The sequence below is a fragment of the Cannabis sativa genome, chromosome 8 (genome assembly GCF_029168945.1).
Source record: "Cannabis sativa cultivar Pink pepper isolate KNU-18-1 chromosome 8, ASM2916894v1, whole genome shotgun sequence".
NCBI lineage: Eukaryota > Viridiplantae > Streptophyta > Magnoliopsida > Rosales > Cannabaceae > Cannabis > Cannabis sativa.
The window spans coordinates 24721250-24737497 of record NC_083608.1 but is presented as its reverse complement, the minus strand read 5'-3'; the positions used below and the strand labels follow the sequence as shown (position 1 = coordinate 24737497).

Sequence of the window (16248 nt, the reverse complement as noted above, 5' to 3'; positions counted from 1 at the left end):
TTCTTCACGACCTTCCTCACTATGATTGAAGTATTGCTTGCTGTGTGTGGGCACTACTCTAATCACTAGGGTAAGTTCGAAATATGAAGGAAGAAGAGAGAGAGGGTGGCGGCCAAGGAAGAGAGAGAAGGCTCATGTTTTTCTGATTCAGAAAGTGTAATTTTCCTGAAGCCCTTAAAAAGCCTACAAAAGTGGCCGGCCATGGCTTGGTGGATTTGGGCCTTGCTTTTTGCAATTTTAACACTTTTGTATATGATTTTCTCAAAAATGCCAATTTCCTAATTCAACCATTTAAATGCCAATTCTAAGTATTTAATAATTATAAATAATTATTAAATAATATTGTCATTTATCATATTTATTAATTGAACCATTCAAAGTATCATAATTAACAAATATGTCCCTAATAACTCTTTCTTTACAATTTCGCCCTTACTTAGTGAAAATTTCACAAATAGACATAGTCTAATTTGTGAATTATAATTGATTAATCAAAACCAATTACATAAGTCTTACAAACAATATTATCTCAACTAGTGCGGGGACCATGGGTCTATATAACCGAGCTTCCAATAAGTAGATTAAGAATTTAGCACTAAAATTTACTAACTTATTATTTCTTCGTTGAATCCACGCATAGAACTTAGAATTGCACTCTCAGTATATAGAATGCTCTATATGTTCCACCATATAGACACATCATTAGTTATCCATTGTTATAATCCTAATTTGATCAATGATCCTCTATATGAATGATCTACACTGTAAAGAGATTAGATTACCGTAACACCCTACTATGTATTTTATCCTTAAAACACTTGACCCCGTATAAATGATATTTCAGCTGATGTGAAATGAGTACTCCACCATTTATGTTCGTTTGGTCAAGCTCGAAGGAGATCATCCTTTGCTTACTATTTACAGATAGAAGCTATAGATTCCATGTTTATGCTAGCGCTCTCACTCAATTGCACTACCGTGTTCCCAAAATGTACGTATCACCCTGACCTAAAAGTAGGCTTAACTAACAAATCAAAGAACATGAATAGCCTTTCAAGATTGAGCCTAATCATAACAGGATTAAGAACATTTGATCTAGGATCAACTTGGCGATATTGACTTGAATAGATTTTACGGTAAGTTTTATTAAATTTAAGTCAAAGTTCAATATCGGTCCCTTCCGATGCATACTCCATGCATCAAACCTGAGCTTTACTTTAACCAATGTTCTGGAAAGAACATAGTATTTCTCCAAATACAAGTAAACTCTTGTTGTAGATTATCATATCAGTAAAACCCTGTGTCTGATAAATCTAGGAAACTTTTTTCACATAGTCATGTTTACTTTCCAATGTGATGACAGCACAATAAACATGATCAAGTATGTGAAAAGGGTTTAAGATGAATTTATAAATCAAATAGACAAGCAATTGATAAAGTGAACCAAAACATACACAAATGAATGAAAAATACTTCTGTTTCTTTATTGATGTTGAATAAAATAGATTACATTGAAATAGAGTTTTATTTAGGGCATAAAACCTAACAGAAAGGACATGGCACTTATCCAAGGTGCCAGTAAACTACATTGTAGATTATCCCATCAGTTAAACCCTGTGTACTGATAAATCATAGGAATACATTTAATCACACAATCTTGATTATTTTTCCACTGTGTTGACGATACAATAAACAAGAATATCAATGGGATAAGGATTTGGATGAATTTATAAATCAAATAAACATATAAATGATCACATGAACCAAATAACACACTAAATAAGTAATGAAAATAAATCTGTTTTTTTATTGATAATTGAATAGAAAAGATTACATTAAAATAGAGTTTTATTTAGGGCACAAAGCCTAATAAACTCCCACTTGCACGAACATAAAACTATCAGTACATTTCAATTAATCCTAAATTTAGTATGTGCTTTTCAAATGTAGTTACAGTCAAAACTTTAGTGAATGGATCAACTAAGTTGTCTTTAGTACCCACTTTCTCCACTAGTACATCCCCTCTTGCCACATATTCTCTGATGATGTGATATTTCCTCTCTATGCGTTTGTTTCTCTTGTGGCTTCGAGGCTCTTTACTGTTGGCTATAGCTCCAGTGTTATCACAAAGTAAAACCAGTAGTTTTTCTATTCTAGGAACAACACCAAGTCCCAAGAAGAACTTTCTAAGCCAGACAAGTTCCTTAGCAGCCTCGGCGGCAACTATGTACTCGGCCTCCATGGTAGAGTCTGACATTGCAGTTTATTTAGAACTTCTCCAAACAACTGCTCCACCCCCATGAGTAAACACCATCCCAAATGTAGACTTTCTGTCATCAAGACAAGCCTGAAAATCTGAGTCGGTATAGCCTACGAGATTTAAAGCACCACCCTTTTAGACTAACACATAATGCCTTGTACTCTTCAAGTACTTCAGAATATGCTTAACTGCAATCCAATGTTCCCCTCCTATAGATTTTTCTGATACCTGCTCACAATTCCTACTGCATAGCAAATGTCAGGTCTAGTGCATAACATTGCATACATTAGACTTCCAACTGCTGAAGCATAAGGAACCCTTCTCATGTCCTCTATCTCTTGAGGATTAGTAGGAGACTGTTCCTTAGATAGACGAATACCAGGTCTAGAAGGCATCACTGCCCCTTTGGTATTTGTCATTGAGAATCTCTCTAACACCTTATCAATGTAAGCTTTTTGAGAGAGAGCAAGGGATCTGTTCTTCCGATTTCTGATGATTTGAATACTAAGAACATAAACAACTGTTTGGGTGTATTTTATAGTACTTATTTAACTACTATTTTTTTCTTTCAATACACATATAAAAGAAAACATGTAAAAGAGAGAAATAGAATATTTTTAACCATCATTTTTAATAAATAAATAAATAAAAATTGCTAGACGTGACAGCCCCACTTCTAATCGATATTTATTAATTTTTTTTATCACGAAAGAAGCTTTCATTAATCACTTGAACAAATACAACAAACACCAAGCCAGCAAGGCAAACTGCCCCTGCCTCAAGTTCTCAACAGGCTAAATTTTTTGAGTAAATACACTTGATCATTAGTACTTGTTTTCCTCTTAGCATAGCTATGTAATCTAAACAACAACAGATTCTTTATTTCAGCAACTAAACTTGCTGCTTAATGGGAATAGTACTCATAGATACACCTATTTCTGTTCCTCCAAATCCCATAGATTGCAGCAACCAAAACGAAGTTAGCAACTGCTGCAACAAGGCCTTTCCCTTTGTTGTTCAACCACTCTGTCCAACCATTGTAACTGCTAGGCCAAGGGACAGCTCAAAGCCAACAAACCAGTTGGTTAAAAACCTGAGAAGACATATTGCAATCAAAAAATAAATGGCAGTGGCTTTCATGTTCAAGCTCACACACTGGGCAATTCAAGTTTTCAACAAAGATATTAAATTTGGGAAGATGGTCTCGGGTTAGCAAGTGATTATTCAATGCTTGCCAAAGAATAAATCTATGCTTTGGGACACTTAAACGACACCACACATTCTTTTGGTACTCAACTTTTTATTGCTGCACTGAGCTATAATAGAGTTTTGCAGCTCTAAATTTCCCAAACACACCAGCAACAACAATATCCCCTTACAAAAGGTTTGTTGAAGTCTACAAAGCTTCCTCCAATACCAGCTTGTGTCTTTGTCTTAGAGCATAACTCAAAAATCAGTGTCCTTTAAGTAAATAGAATTGACCCATTTTACCCATAACAAGTCATGCTTCTCCATTAACGCCCATATATATTTAGCCAAAACTGATTTCTTCCATTGAGCTCCATCTCTAAATCCAATCCCTCCAAACACTTTGGGGAGACAGACTTTTTCTCAAGAGACCAAGTGCACAAATATACTCATCCAATAGTTCCTTAAACCTAAAAGAACTGAATGGATAAGTTGCACCCTCCCAGCAAAAGATAGGTGCCTCGTTGCCCAGGTATGAAGTTTGAGTTTTATCTTTTTCAAGATAATATCACAGTCTTCAAGTTTCCATTTGGTTGGCCTTAGGAGAACTCCCAAGTACTTTAAAGGAAATTTCCCCTCTTCAAACTTAACTTCTTGCAATATGGCCAGCTTCTCTACTTCAGGGACACATGCCAAAAAGATTTGGAACATGGATTTATTAGCCTGTAACCCAGAAGCATTGCTGAAATCATCCAAGGCCTTCTTTAGATGCCTAACAGCTTGTAGTGTTCCTTTTCCAAAAATAATAGATCATAGGCTTTGCTTAGGTCAATCTTTATCGTGCACCTAGCTGAGACATTCTTTCTACCATAAGCCTTGATTAGATCTTGAAAAATGAGAATGTTATGAGCTATAGATCTATTTTTAGCAAAAGCTCTCTGATTTTGGTTGATCAGGAAAGGCAACACCTCAGAAAGTCTCAGACAAAACAATTTAGAGATACAGTTATAGATTGTAGAGCAACAAGCAATAGGTCTATACTCCACAGCCTTAGTGGGGTTTTCTACTTTAGGCACAAGGGATATTGAAGTTTCATTTAATTCAGCAGGTAAAATTCCAGTCTCAAAGAAATGAAGAATAGCTCTACTTACCTCCTGGCCTATTTCAGGCCATAAGATTTTGTAAAAGCCTGCTCCAAATCCATCTGGTCTCGGGCTCTTAGCGTTTTGAATGCTGAAAACAACTGACTTGATCTCCTTTTGTGTGAATGGTCTCAAAAGTTGCAGTTGTTGAGCTAAAGAAAGCTTAGTTCCAGTCTCAACATAATGCGTGTTGATCCTGGTTGTAGTTGAACTTTGACTCCCCGTAAAACTGTGGAAGTGATTGACAAAGTGCCCAACCACTTCACCATAGTCATCCACCGTTTCTCCCAAGTCATTTACAAAGCTGACAATTCTGTTGTCTTCTCTTCTCTTTTTTATGCAAGCATAGAAATAAGCATTATTCTCATCTCCCTTGCTCAATCAATCAACTTTGCTTTGTTGGACTAGGAAACTATGTAGCATACTTGCTTTAGCATTGTAGTCTTGAGCAGTTTCTACTTCAACAAGTTGGAAATCTTCATTCTTCGGGTGTTGTTGGGCAGCAGTTCTTGCTTCAAGGTACTTGTCTTTGGCTCTATAAAAATTAACCTCCACATCTCTTATAGAGTTCTTATTGAACTTTGTAAGAGCATCCTGAGGTGACAAATTTGAATATATATTTATTAAATTTTATTAAAGCACAAAAATAATGCAAAGAGCATCCTAAGGTGACAAATGGCATAAATGAGAAATACTTATAATTTTATACTATATTGTATACAGTATAAATGTAAAGGTAAGTGAATAACAATATAAACAAATAATTTAAAAACAGTATATCATGTAAATTATCCTAAAGAAATTATAGCAAATGACCCCAAATCATAGGACTATGTTAGTAAATATGTTCATTTAAAAACTTGTAGAGAAATGACCTTTTTAGATTATTTATTATTTATATTGTCTTTTGGCACATAAAAAAATCAATAATTTTTTTTTTCATATTAGTTTTTTTTTTTTTTTTAAAAAAATAAAAATTGAAGCAAATTACTTAAAGATTATGGTATATCTATATTAGTTTTGTTAAAATCTTTTTTATTTGAAATTTCTGTCGTTTTTTTTAATTTTTTATGAGTTGTTGTGGGTCGTTGATATATAAATTTTATTGTACAGTATATTTCGGTTTTGTTATATGCTATATTATTGTTCTTAGATGATGTTTACTTTTTATTTTGCTATGTATAATAGTAGTATATAATTTTGTTACTATAATACAAATATTTTAAGGGTGACTACGCAATAGTTACATTTTTATTATAACCATGATGTTTACATTTTTGTTGACTTGTAATAGTGGGTTAACATTCTTTTTTTAGAATTAAATTAACTACAATTAACTAATTTTTTAAAATAATTAATCTTTAATTTGAATATTTTTAAAAGAACTTTTTTAGATATTAATATTAATAATTTTATTTTTATATTGAAGTCTCCATTATAATTTTTTTAACAGTTAAGTTATTTAATTATAATATTTACAACAAAACTATATTATTTTATAAAAATTAAGTGCATGTTTGGCATCATAACTAAAAAACTGTTTTTTATTTTTAAAAAATAATTTTTTTTTTGAAAACAATTTGGCTTGTTTGGCCTTGTTTTTTAAAGACAGTTTTCAAAAAACAAAGTTACAAAAAACAAGAATTTTGAAAACAATAAAATATTATTTTTTGTTTTAAAAACCAATTCACTTTTGGTCAATATTGTTTTTAAAAATCATTAACCAAACGTAACTTGTGTTTTAAAAACTTCAAAAACTATTTTTTCGTTCTCATTTCTAAAAACAATTTTTTGAAAACAAAAAAGAGAAAACAATACCAAACACGCTCTAAACCTCCACCCGTTCTTGCTAAGTTTATCAAGAACACATGTTCAAGATCTATAACCAATAACATTCAATAACTTTCAAATTATCGATAATACATATTTAAGATAAATCACTAATAATAATTATTAACTTTCAAACTTTTTAATAACATGTATTCAAGATCAATAACTGATAACATTAATAACTTTCAAACCTTTCAATAATCTATATTCAAGATCAATAACTAATAACAATTAATAATTTTCAAACTTTTGCAATTTTTTTTTATTTATTTATGATTTTTACTCCAATTAATTGATACACATTCAGTATATTTAGAACTGCAAAGAAAGAAGAATAAAACAACTTTGTCTCTATGAGAAAATAGAATTACATGACAAAGGGTGGAATGAAGTACAGATGTGTCGAGTGCGGCAAAAAAAATATCTTTAATTTTATAATTATTATATTTATATTTTTTTGAAAAAAAAAAACTAAATCACTTGGACTAATCATGGACTAACACACTTATTTGACACTTAAAGTATTGATAATAAGATGGAGTATAGAATTACATTTAATTAGAGGTCATTCTTACTATTTTTTATTAATTAAGGTTACGAGTGTAATAATTTTAAATAATAAGGAGTTATTATAAATATTTCAATAATTTAAGTGAAAAAAAATTAATTTCTAAAAGATTCTTATTTAGTAACAAATTATTAAAAATTAATTAATAAATATTTGTAATTTAATTTTAAATATAATTAATTTTAATTAAGATTTTTATAAATAAATAAAGTATCGGGTTATTATGAGGTTACAAGTTATTAATTTATTTATTTATTTTAATTTCTAAATTAATAACAAACATTCAATAGTGATTTAATGACTAAAAATAAATGTAATTATGATGGTTACATATTTGATGTGACTATTAAAACTTCCTTCATATTTTAATGTATGTATATAATTTTATTAGCATGCTACACATATTTAATTATTATTTTTATATATTTTGATTGTATGATGTATTATTTATTTTAAATAATATTTAATTAGTTTTTATTCTATTATATACGATGGTGGTATATAATTTTATTATCATGGTATATATATTTTAACTGTGCTATATAATTTGATTGATATAATATACATATATATATATTAGTAATATATATTTTTATTATTACTGTTTTTTTAATAAAAATCATAAGATTTATTAATTAATAAATTCGTTCAAAACAATAGAACGCACTTTACAGGAACAGTCCTCCAGTTGAAGCACACGACCTGTAGAGAAATAAGAGTCTCTTGCCAAGCAATGAGCCAACTTATTTACAGATCGTTTTACAAAACACAACTCAACAAAAGATAAAGCCAAGAGCAAATTTCGAACATCTTGAACAATAAGACCAAACTGTGAAGGCATAAAAATACCGCTATGAATCGCTTGAACACACACCAAGCTATATGTTTCTAATATGACTCTATCCCACGAATGAGTTGCAATCCAACTCAAAGCTTATTTAATGCCTATTATCTCAGCAATTTCGGGTTGAACACAACCAATCTTCCCCTTCTTGAATGCTTCTACTATAACACCATGATGATTCCGAGCTACACAATCCATGCCAAAGTGCCCCTCTTGTTCAAATAAAGCCCCATCAACATTAATTTTGATCTTATTTAACTCAGGTGCAATCCAACGCTCAAGATTTCATCCCCATCATGCAGCGGAGATAACGAAAGACCCTTCCTTCCTTGAGAAAATTTATACTGATCAAGCATGTTCCTAGCTGATGCAACAATATTTGATGCAGACCAACTCTTCTTTCGCCAAACAAATTCATTCCGCGCGTGCCAAATAGCCCAACTCACCACAACCACTTCCTCCATTTTACCTTCGTGCCCTCTGCCGAAGATCCCCAACAGCTAGCTGCTTGTAACGCCCTTACTTACGTAAAATAAGATGCCATAAATAAACTGGCGTTAAGATACTAATGTTGCCTTTATAAAAAAATAACAATTTTCAAAACATGGGTACCCAGTTGAAAATAAAGTATTACCACTTAGGGAAAAGTAATAGAAAATTTAAACGACAACATCCTCGATAAGTTTAATAAATTAAAAAAACTTTCGGCGGAAGATGGCCAAGACCACACGCAGTTACATGATCACACGAGATACACCCCATGCTGCCCAGACTCAACTTGTCACCGAAAGCTTACAGGCTTACTTATCTGCACATAGGGGGTAAATAAGGGGTGAGCTGCAAAGCCCAGTAAGGAAAAACAAATTACTATGTACCAGCATTCACACATCATAGCACAAACATATACATCAAACATACAACAAACTAGTCATAAGTATAAATAGAGGCAGCCACACAAATACTGAAATACCACACACTCACACTCCAGCTTCCATACAAATATGGAGTGTCTTACGTTCTTAACCAGAACGCAGTACCAATAACCAGTGCACCCTTACGTACACTGCCTCACTTACCACATCATCATACATGTGTGGTTTCCAACCACTTCCAAGTACCTGGAACATGATTAAACAGCCATATACAATCCATCGACAAAACACTAATATTTCACCGAAAGTATCACATTCCACAGTTTCAATACAATTTATTCAAGCAGTCATACTAGGTACTCAAACCATATAAAAAACAAGTATAAAGTATAATTATTTTTCCTTACCTCAACTCCGCTGTTATTAACTCCTACGATACCTTCTAGGCTCTATAACATTTAACGAAACCCTTAGTCCACCGATAAACTCAATATATTTATTACTCTTACTGTACAGAAACTTTAGCCTAGAATTTAACTTATAAAACGTTTGAATTAGAAGTGATACTGTTCACAAAGTTTTTAGCTAATTGAAAGACCTTTCTAACGGTATAAAGATTATCAAAATCGGAGCTATAACCTAGGAGTTATGCATGTTTTCTCAAAACAGTTTCTTTAAAATCCTGGATCACGCCGATTTCTGAATACAGCCTAAAAATAAAAGTTTTAAAAATAGTTACACCCCGATCTAGACAATACTTTCTTCATAAAAAATGTATTTATTTTTCTAAGCTTTAAAATGAGATAAAGATCTTTTAAAATGGATCAAAAGTGAGAGAGATATTGAATTTTTACTGAAGACACTTTTTCTGAAATAAAACTTAAAACGAAATATCATAACCGAGTAAAGATACTAACTTTTGACTGGTAAGAACTCCGAATTAGGGAAAGGTTTCTTCAAAGAAAATATGGATTATTGAATTATCTTTCTAACAGTACAAGAATCTCTTGAAAATAATAGATATCGATAGAGATATCACACTTTTACTAAGACAATATCGAAAAGAAATTTAAAAAAACTGTAATTCGAAAGTCAGTGTAAAACATGAATTTTTTGACATCGAAATAATCAGAATTAGGAAAGAGTTTCTTCATAAAAAATGTAGAACATTAAATTATCTTTAAAACGGTACCTAGATTACTGAAAACGAACATACGAGGAGAGAGATATGGTAGTTTTATGAAAACCTATTTCTCTGGAAACGAAAATAAAACATACTTACGAAAAACCTACATCCAACCCGAACATTAAGAGACAGTAAAAGTTTTTACCTTAGAAATCGAATACTGTGATAGAGGCTTCAATTTATGCTATGCTGTAATTTGGTGTGATAGAGGCTATGAGAGATTTAGGAATTATCTAAGTGGAGAGAAAGAAGTAGAGACTGAAATTTGTGTTCATCGTTTCATTGAATGGTAAAACCATATCGTATATATTCAACTGATTAGATAAAATCTAGGAATTTAAAATTTAAACTCAGCTATACCTTTTATTTTTTTAAGGAATAAAATATTGATTAATTACTAATATAAAATTCCTCATAATTTAAATTTAAATTCAACTAAGTCAAATATCCTAAACTAACTTCCCCATTCTTCTCTCACTCTCACGTGTCCCTCTCTCTATTCATCTATTACTATAGCCTTTACAAATATATATATATTTTATTATCAAGCTTATACAAATATATATATTCCTATTATAAATACCACTAGTCTTATTTATTTAATAAACATATACGTATAAAATAGTATACTAATTTTTATCTATATTCCTATTACATGTATAACAAATCTTATCACTTAATCATACAACTATTTACTAATAACTTATTCTCTAATATAATTAATATTAATTAATACTTAATCTAATTAACTAAATAATTGTACTTAGCAAATACCAATAATATTCATATTTTATTTAATGTAACAATAACATATCAAAACACACAATAATATACCAAAAATAATATACTTGTACTGGATATTACACTGCTGAATGTTGCAGCCACAGCCCCGACGTCGACCATGCTGCGATTCCAAGCAGCTTTAGCAAACTCACACTCCACCAACGCATGTTGAACGGTTTTTGCATGAGCGTTACACAGCAGACAGTCAGCATTGACGGGTACATGACGTTTTTGGAGGTGAAAACAAGTTGGGAGCACACTCGAAGCAGCCCTCCATAAGAAGTTATTGATCTTAAGAGGTATTCGTAACGACCAAAGGGCCTTCCAAAAATCAGTATTGGCATCACGACACCCAGCACCTTTAGATTCTTGCAAAAATTTATAAGTACTTTTAACTGAATAATTCCCACAAGTCTCAAGTCTCCAGTTCCAACCATCATTTACAGCTGAATCACTAAGCTGAATGGACAAAATAAGGTCCTGATCACGTGAAATAAACAAGTCTCTCACAACATCCTAATCCCAAGCACGAGTGTCAACTTGAAAGAGGCAACTGACCGATTTGTTCACAAAAGCAGGGTGCCTTGTAACGACATAGTTGTTAGAACTATGAAGAAGCCAAGGATCTGCAAGAATGGAGACATTCTCCCCATTAGCGATTGTTCTTTAAGCACAAAAATGTACTAGATCTTTAGCTTTAAGAATACTTCACCAGATGAAATTAAGATTATCTCCCAATTCAGCAGAAAACAAGTTACCATGAGCATAATATTTTGCCTTATAGAGCCTACTAACCAAAGAGTCATCATTAACCAATAATCGCCAATATTGTTTCCCTAGAAGAGCCAAATTAAAGTCTCTCAAGCTTTAGAAACCCAGTCCTCCTGCATGTTTATGACGACACAACCGCTCCCAACTCATCCAATTAATACCTTTACCACTGCTCGAATTTGAATGCCACCAAAACTTAGCCATAAGTCGCTCTAACTCCTTACAAGTGTTTAAAGGCAAGAGAAATACATTCATAGCATAATTCGGCAATGCTTGAGCAGTAGATTTCAGCAATACCTCCTTTCCCGCACGAGACAAAATATGCCCTTCCCAACCTTGAATTATCTTCCAAAGCTTATCCTTAAGAATGTCAAGGATAGCATTCTAATTCCTCCCAATCGAACAAGGAGGGCCCAGGTAATAGCCATTTTCATCTGCCTCATAAATTTCCAACATAGCACAGATAGAATCTCGCACCTCACTACCAGTATTATTGCTATAAAACACAGAAGACTTAATGAAATTAATTCTTTGACCCGAAGCCACCTCATAAGTACTCAACAACTCCTTCACATTGTACGCTTCCTCCTAAGTGGCCTTACAATAAATATAGCTATCATCAACAAAAGAGCATATGAGAGATTACCGGTGCACCTCGAGCAATTTTACACCCCGTGAGTAAACCACTTTGTTCATAACTACGCAACAAACTAGAAAAACCTTCAGCACAAAGAATAAACAGATATGGTGATAAAGGATCACCTTGACGTAATCCTCTTTGAGCAACAATGGGCCCTAACTCCTTCCCTCCGTGTGAAATGGAATAGGAAACAGTAGAAACACATTGCATAACTAAGTTAATCCAACGACCATCAAAGCCCAACCTTACCATCATAGCATGGAGGTAACCCCACTCAAGCTTATCATATGCTTTGCTAACATCACGTTTAAGTGCCATACAACCATCCCTCCCTTTTTTATTTTTTCTTTAAATGATGCATAATCTCATAGGCAATCATGATGTTATCTGAGATTAAACGGCCTTGTAAAAATACACTTTGAGTATCGGATATGATGGACGGCATAACACTCTTGAGTCTATTAGCAACCACTTTAGACACAATCTTGCACAACACATTGCATAAATAAATTGGTCTTAAATCCCCCATATCCATAGGCTGCTTCTTAGGAATTAAGACTAAAATGGTTTTGTTAAGATCTATAGGAAGAAACCCATTATGAAAAAATTGCTTGACCATATTGATGATATCATTTTTAACAATCGGCCAACAGTTATGAAAAAGCTAGGGGTCATACCGTTGGGCCCTGGGGATTTATCCGGATGCATTTGGAACAAAGCTTTGCGAACCTCCTCACCTAAAACCAGTAGCACCAACTTGGCATTCTGCTGTGAAGATACACGAGTTTGCACACAGTTTGTGACTTCTCTCCAATCAGTTTGAGAAGATAAAAAAAGTTCGTTAAAATAAGAAACCATAAGTTGGTCCAAACCACTATCCCAGTCAACCCACGCACCAGAACGATCTTTAAGTTTTGCCACAAAATTATTTCTTCGTCTTGTAGTTGCAGAAGCATGAAAATATTTGCTATTATTGTCTCCTTCTTGCAACCATAATTGCTTCGATCTTTTACGCTAGAAAACTTCCCTTTGCACATAATCTTCGGCCAAATTTCTCTTTGCTTGTTTATAATTGGCAACGGAGACTTCATCACGACCCAATTTCCACCTTTGGATCTCATTTTTACACTTGTTTAATCTTTCTTTAAAGTTCCCAGTAACCTCCTTACCCCAATCGACCAGCTTTTTCCCACAAAACTGAATTTTATTCATAACGTCATCAGCCCCACGAATCTCCCAACTATCTTTAACAATCTGATAACAAAGAGGTTCCCTCAACCATGCATTTCAAACTGAAACCACTTCACAAAATTATGGCCAGCAGCAGGAACCATGACCATAAGAATCGGAGCATGGTCTGAAGTTGAAATTTCAAGATTATGGAGCTTAGTAGAAGTGAACATGTTCAACCAAGCAAGATTAGCTAGCCCCCTATCCAAGCGCACTTCGATCCAATGATTAGTACCCCGCCCACGCTCCCAAGTAAATGGATAACTACATAACTCCATGTTTTGAAGTCCACTATCAACCAAAGATTGTTGAAAACCTTAAATTAAAAAATCAGGGTACCTATTACCGCCCCTTTTGTCATCATGAGATAAAACATTGTTAAGATCACCCATCACACACCATGGTAGATTAGAACGATTAGCAAGAGTACGTAACAAGTTCCAAGTGAAAGCACGCCTACTCCTATTTGATTCCCCATACACACCAGTGAAACGCCATTCCTGCACACCTTCAGAAGCAACTCTCACATCTATATAAGCATTAGAAAACCCAAGCAAAGACACTTTGTCCTCAATTTTCCATAACAACGCAATACCTCCACTCCTACCATTGACATCTACGACTATCATGCCATCAAATCCCAACGTCACACGCACTCTCTCCATCTGAACGATTGGATAGTCTCACAGAGAAACACAATACTGGGCTTCTTTTGGATCACAAGATCCTTAAGGAATTGTAAAGTCCATGGGATCCCAAGCCCATGGCGATTCCAAGATAATGATTGGTGGGCCTGAACACCAGTACCCACCAAACTCAAGTTCTTTGAACCATTTACCTCTTGACCCGTTGCCCCATCACCCCTCACATGGGCCCCATCAATATCTTCCAAAGTCATTCTTCTCCTCTTCGTATCAAGAACCAAAAGACAAGCCTCCTCATTGATATCATTATTTATTTCCTTATTCTCAGCAGCTGGTAAAATATCTTCCACAATTATAGGATCCCCATTAATAGCATTTGATGATCCTATCCGTGCCTCACGTTGACTCAAAATTACCTCCACTATCATTGGACCCGGCCCTAGCACACCATGATTCCCCTCAACCATTGCCATCGTCGACCGAGACACCTCACCACGAGTTGGGGTTTTTGCTACAGAATCATCGTCCATGGCAGTATTAAACTGCTTGAGCCATTTTGCTCTGATCTTGTGGTTTTTATGTATAGGTCTCACTCACATCCATTTCCCGTACGACTTGATTATCTGATCCTCTCCAACCTCGAAACGCCGTAGACAAAAGCTTTCGGAATGCCCCATAATTCCACAAATAAAGCAGAAAGTGGGAAGATGTTCATACTTAAAGTTAGTCAAGAACTCGATCTCAGCAGTATTGCGAAGTTTCATACGTCTCTTTAATGGCTTCATAACATTCAAAGTCACACGAACACGAAGATAATCCCGCCATAAGCCCATGAAATTCCTTTCATCAGATTGAACAAACTTCCCAATATAGTTTGCGACATCCTTAATAATCGTAGCAGTTTTAAACTCCGATCTAAGATCATGCAATTGCACCCACATATCAACTTCATTCAAGGTAACCAATCTTGGTTCCTTCCCCCGCTGCAACCTTTTGAAGATTAACAAGAACCTATTAAAAGTCCAAGGGCTGCGATTCGTCATACTTTGGATGTCAATCTCATGATAAAATTGAAAGAGATAGCAATTAGTATCCAACTCCTTGACAAACATCTGTTGCGATAATTAGCACACGCAAGTGTACGTATCGTTATAAGTAGTAAACTCACCAGGAGTGAGGTCGATCCCACAGGGAGTGTAGTTAAGTACGTTAAAATTAAACTTTTACTTCTATTTGGTTAAATAAAAATAAAGAAAGAATTAAAAATAAGAAACTAGTAAGAAACAATTATTCAAGAGAATTGAAAGTTAATAAAAACTAGGGCTTCGATTTCAATTGTTTCTATTGAATATGGCCTAATATGATTATTTTCCTAATATTAATCTCTATGCAATAGCAGGTTTACTAAGGTAATTTATAGTCTTCTCAAATATATAAATCTCAATTACATGCAAACTTTCTCGTGATAAATTTAACATACAACAGACATTAAGCATAAAAACCCTATAAGCTATCTAAACCATATAGGTACTCTCGTCCTATATCGAAATTCAGTTCTATTTTACTATAGCATATTTGACACTCACTTCTCAAATCTCGCATCAAACTCATAGACAGATAATTGGTGATCAGGCAATTAAAAGTAATTAAGCACAAATAAAATAGAATACATAGAAATTAGAGGGAAAATAAATCATATTAAAACCATAAACAATGTCAAACAATATCCATCTAACCCTAATAAAGTGTTTAGCTACTCATGTTTATGAGAGCACAATCACACATATTAACTTTAAGAAAAGACATGAAAATAGAGAAGAGAAGAATGTTGAAAACCCTCTGAAGAATGCCTCCAATATTGCAGTTGATCTCTCCACTTTGCATCTGTATTCTCTCTTTTTTTCTCTCTAAAATTGCTTGCTTAAATCAACTCCCTTCTTCCCTTTATATAGGCATTGAAGGCCAATGCACATGTTTAAATTTCAATTCGAATTTAAATTTTTTGGGAAACCTCAAACGAGATATTTTTTCTGCTGCGTCGACGGATAGTATTTTGGTCATAACTCTCTCGATATTGCTCAGAATTAGACGATTCAAGATGTTCTGGAAAGATAAAAGAGAGATCTAGAACTTTCATGTTTTGACTTTTTCTAAAATCTGAACAGAACATCGTCGAATTAAGGCTTGAAGTTTCGGCTTGCACAATTTTCTCTATTTTAAATATCATGATATTTTTTATCTTTTTCCCATCTTTTTCTCTGATATTTTCTAATCTTCTTCTATTTTAAAT

General features: G+C 33.5%; 1 protein-coding gene across 1 annotated transcript; it reads right to left on the bottom strand.

Annotated features, from left to right (window-relative positions):
- Positions 1-14551: 14551 nt before the first annotated feature.
- LOC133030502 (uncharacterized) lies at positions 14552-15070 on the bottom strand. The gene has a single exon (XM_061103265.1). It carries the CDS (start codon positions 15068-15070, stop codon positions 14552-14554), a length of 519 nt encoding a protein of 172 aa, XP_060959248.1.
- Positions 15071-16248: the final 1178 nt, after the last annotated feature.

Bases quoted from the DNA above. Each gene is read 5' to 3' on its own strand.
- LOC133030502 (XM_061103265.1), bottom strand. From the start codon at position 15,070: ATGTTTGTCAAGGAGTTGGATACTAATTGCTATCTCTTTCAATTTTAT.